Here is a 4,389-nt window from a genome sequence, read left to right on the forward strand (position 1 = left end):
GTGTGCTCTTCCGATCTTTTTTCAAAAGATATTAGACCGGTCCGCGACTTAATGAACACCCTGTATAATTACATGTTATTATACTTAATTATACATATAATATAATTCAGTCAATACATATAATGTAATTCAGAAAACATTACGTATGTATGTATATGTGTGTATTTAAATTATATGATCGCATACATTTAATTATTGTACTCGTGTTATATTGACTCTTTCTGTTCGTGCTCTCTTGAATTTAAACAGTAACAGGAAAGTTAATTATTTTAGATGCTATTCCATAAATGTAAAAATCAATAAAAACTTTAAATTTAATTATAAATAAAATATAGTTTAACTGTACATATTCAAATTTTGAGATTTATTAAACAGACTTATTAAACAGATGTACCATTACTCACTAGTAAATATCCATTAACATTCAGTGTTCATGGATCATCACGAAGTAACGGATCACGGAGGTTAAGCAACTATGAAATAGGAATGGCTTGGATGAGTAACCGCTTTAGAAACACCGTGAAATTAGTTTCCAAAGACATTTTTTTAATTATAATTTTGTTTTGTTTATAATCTTTTTGTAATAGAATGCGATCCTAATCAATAAAATTTATTTTAGCAATAAAACTAGAAAGATATAATCAGTATTAAGCACCAGTAGTTCTGTGTAATAAATTGCAGCCAGTAATTCAGTAGTGTACTGTTTAATATTTCAAAACTACCGACCAAAATAATACTGAAAATAATTTACTGTTTATTTACAGTAATTTACAATTTATTACTGAATATCTTTCAGTAGTTTCAGTAATACTTTTCTATAACGATTACATTCAAAAAGTATTAACATTAATTATAAATAAACTAACATTAATTTCACTTATAGGTTTCTTAAAATTCAAACGGCGAGTGCCAGAAAATTTATTTCAAATTATATTTACAATGATACTTACAAGTTACAATTAGTGACAATATATATAATAAAAATGGACGTAAAACTTGTTTCCTTCATACTTATACTTACTGTAGTATTACTGAAAGCAGAAGTAAATCTCTGGGGTGACTTAGAATTTTTTCGAAAAGCAATACTTAACAATCTGTTTCCTAAGGATCCTGATATAATGAGAGTAAGGAAGCCAGAAGATGTTAAAATAGAACAGAACAATGTAACCATATTGAATTTCGTAAGTGCAACGAGATTATTCTTTGATATTTTAATCGCGTTAAAGGCACACTTGAAAAATTAATAATATCCTTCTGTTTAAAAAATTAAAAATTATTTAGACAAAAGAATATTATTGATACAAAAACACTTTATAATTGCATAGTTAATACAGCAAGATGTTTTATAATCAGTCGCAATACAGCTCAAAATATTTTTGTTCAAACAGCAAATATATTGAGTAAAGTGATATTTAGTCCAGGCAAGTTAGACTATTTAGAATAAAAAATTTATATAATTTTTGTTTTTTATGAATGAACTCTCAAAAGGGTTAGAAATAGAAGGGACTAAACAGTTTCCACTCTGTGAATTGTAGATGGAACATTTTCTTTTGGATGAAAAACTACCCTTGGAGTGGTCTTGTTTGGAAGTTTTCACCTTTATCTTCTAAAGCTCAGACATGAAAAAATCATAGGACTTAAAAAATTTGCCATAAAATTTTGCATAAGAAAGGTTTGATACACCATAAAGCTAATTCCCATAGAAATCTCTTAATTATGGTTTAAAGTTACAGGAACTGAAGCGCGTAAAAAATTGCTTTAGCACACTATGTGTATGTGTACGTGTTTGCGCATGTATGTGTATATATCTACCGGCAACTGTCGAAAAGAAGAAGTTTTCTTGCGGCAAGCACATTTCCGATTATTATTCGTAAAAGAATACTACACCTCTAAGGATAGAAAACTCAACTTAATTTGTATGTTGCATGGTTCATGCTGTTAACTTTTTTGTACACATAAAACAGAAGATTTCTTGATGAAGATAATTTGGGACTGTTACTTTAGATTATAACAAAACGCACAATGGTACATCTTATATACTTTCAAACAGTTCGCTTCAAAATTCAAGACGACTTGGTATCGTCATTTAGCACATATTACAAGTAATCATAAAATATAATTAATAAAGAACTTAGAATTTTTAATTTTTTTTAGAAAATTGAGAAATTTTTATTATAGCAAAGATTTTGGCAAAACATATCGCTGCTTTGTAAAACGAGCTTGCCAAGCACTCATTATCTGTCATTTCGTTTGGTATGTCCAGAAAATTATATTAATACAACACAAACTTAAACCGAAACATTCATTGTTGATTCACAATCTCGTTGCAATTCAAAAAGGAAACATTTGCAGTGGTAGAAATATAATCACATTCCGTTCTCCATGTGTGTGTAAAACGGATACATTCTGTAGAACACTGTTTAGTGTAGTATTTATGCTTGTACAGTTTAAGACAGATATTAAGAGTTAAAATTTCGTGAAATATAATCATGTAATTATACAATAATACTGTATGATACTTCCCATATATATACATCCGACCAATACTAAACAGATTCGAGTAACCATATAGACTGTCCCAAATTAATATTTGCTTGATATAAGAGTTTTGTACATATAAAACAAGCTTCAGCCGCACTGGGACTTATATGAAAGAATAGTACTGTGCTTTTACAAATGAGCCTAGGCTTTAATATAAGAGAAAAGATTGTATGAAAATGCCAGTGTATGTATGCATACGACATTAATATAGTAGTAAACATCAATATATCACTACACACTACTACATCAATATCGCACGCATACATATGCACAAAAAAAAGGCGCAAAAAGTCAGTGAAAAACAATAAAAAAGAATTGTAGAACATGTATTTTGTAGAAAAGATTCTACTCTATAATTTTTGTTCTGATCATTTTTTGTATAAAATAACGGTTTCAGAGATATTTGTGATGAAAAGGCGTGCTAAAGCAATTTTTTTCTTTGCACGCTTCAAGTTCCGTAATTTTAAACCCTAATTGAGAAAATTCTATAGAAATTAGCTTTATGGTGAATCAAATCTTTTTTATGCAAAATTTCATGACGAATTTTTTTAGTCCTATGATTTTTTCACGTCCGAGTAACAATTAAGAAGATAAATGAGGAAAACTTCAAACAAGATCGCTCCAAGGATAGTTTTTCGTCCAAAAGGGGATGTTCCACCCACGATTAGGGTGGAAATTTTTTAGGAAGTCTTTTATTTCTAATTTTCTTAACAGTTTATTTACAAAAAATAAATATATAAATATATACATATATAAATTTTTTCTTCTATTTGACCATTTTTTGTCTAATTTACCTGAACTAATCATCTATGAAACAAACGTTTCATTCTGATCGAATTAAAGATATTTAAAATTTCGTGACCGATAGAAAATAGATACTCTTCAAATCTTCTCTGAATTGTCTTTTTAACATAGACGAATATCTTGTTATTTTATTATCATTGATTATTATCATTGAAAAATCTTTAACATTTTACATGTCTATGATGCAGATCGGTTTAGTAGAGAAATATGGTTATTCCGCTGAGGAGCATTACGTCACAACAAAAGATGGTTATAACTTGGTAATACACAGAATATTTGAAAGTCCTTTATCTAAGAATCGACAGAGAAAAAAAGTTGTTTTTCTTCAACATGGTATCTTGTGCACATCGGACTCTTGGGTGACCTTTGGTGGTGGCAATATTCTTCGTGAGTGATTGTCAACACATACTTAATACATTGGTTATTGAATACGTTAATCAGATTCAAAGAATTATATTGTAATCTAGACAGTAATGTAATTTCAAACGAAACTTTTTATACTTTTCACTTTCCACTTATTCTAATTCCATATGAAATTTTTTGCGGCACATATATGGAACAATTCTGTTCCTACATTGAGAGGGAAAGATAATTGCAATTATCACTATTTAACAATAATGAGATATTTGATCAAGTATTAACTTAACTCTAGCTATGAAGCTAACTTAAGCGAATTAACTTATAAATAAGTAAATAATTGGATAATATTATTCAAAAAGAGAACTATAATTATATTGCATTATATGCTTATGTTATAGCATTTTTATTAGCTGATGAAGGAAATGATGTATGGCTTGGAAATGTCAGAGGAAATTCTTATTGCAGATCACATATAAAAATGTCTCCACGTAATAAGGACTTTTGGCAATTTAGGTAAAATTTTATGTTACATACTAATTACCTCCCAAGGAGAACAGAAAGATCAAAATGACATCAAAATGATATCAAAATAAGATCAAATTTTAGTTTGTCAAAATGATGTCAAATTACAAAAATTTTTGATGTATTCTTGACCATTCCAATTTAATTGTTAAAAAGATCGGA

General features: G+C 28.4%; 1 protein-coding gene across 1 annotated transcript in view; it reads left to right on the forward strand.

The window, feature by feature from the left end:
- The first annotated feature begins 887 nt into the window (after positions 1–887).
- LOC105450690 (lipase member K-like) overlaps positions 888–4,389 on the forward strand; it is a 4,165-nt gene continuing 663 nt past the window's right edge. Inside the window, exons 1-3 of the mRNA XM_011690645.1 lie at positions 888–1,181; positions 3,534–3,732; positions 4,104–4,218. Coding sequence (XP_011688947.1) covers positions 984–1,181; positions 3,534–3,732; positions 4,104–4,218 — 512 coding nt within the window. The 5' untranslated portion in view covers positions 888–983. The remainder of the gene's footprint in view (positions 1,182–3,533; positions 3,733–4,103; positions 4,219–4,389) is intronic.

This window comes from Wasmannia auropunctata, unplaced genomic scaffold (genome assembly GCF_000956235.1).
Source record: "Wasmannia auropunctata unplaced genomic scaffold, wasmannia.A_1.0 LD336106.1, whole genome shotgun sequence".
NCBI lineage: Eukaryota > Metazoa > Arthropoda > Insecta > Hymenoptera > Formicidae > Wasmannia > Wasmannia auropunctata.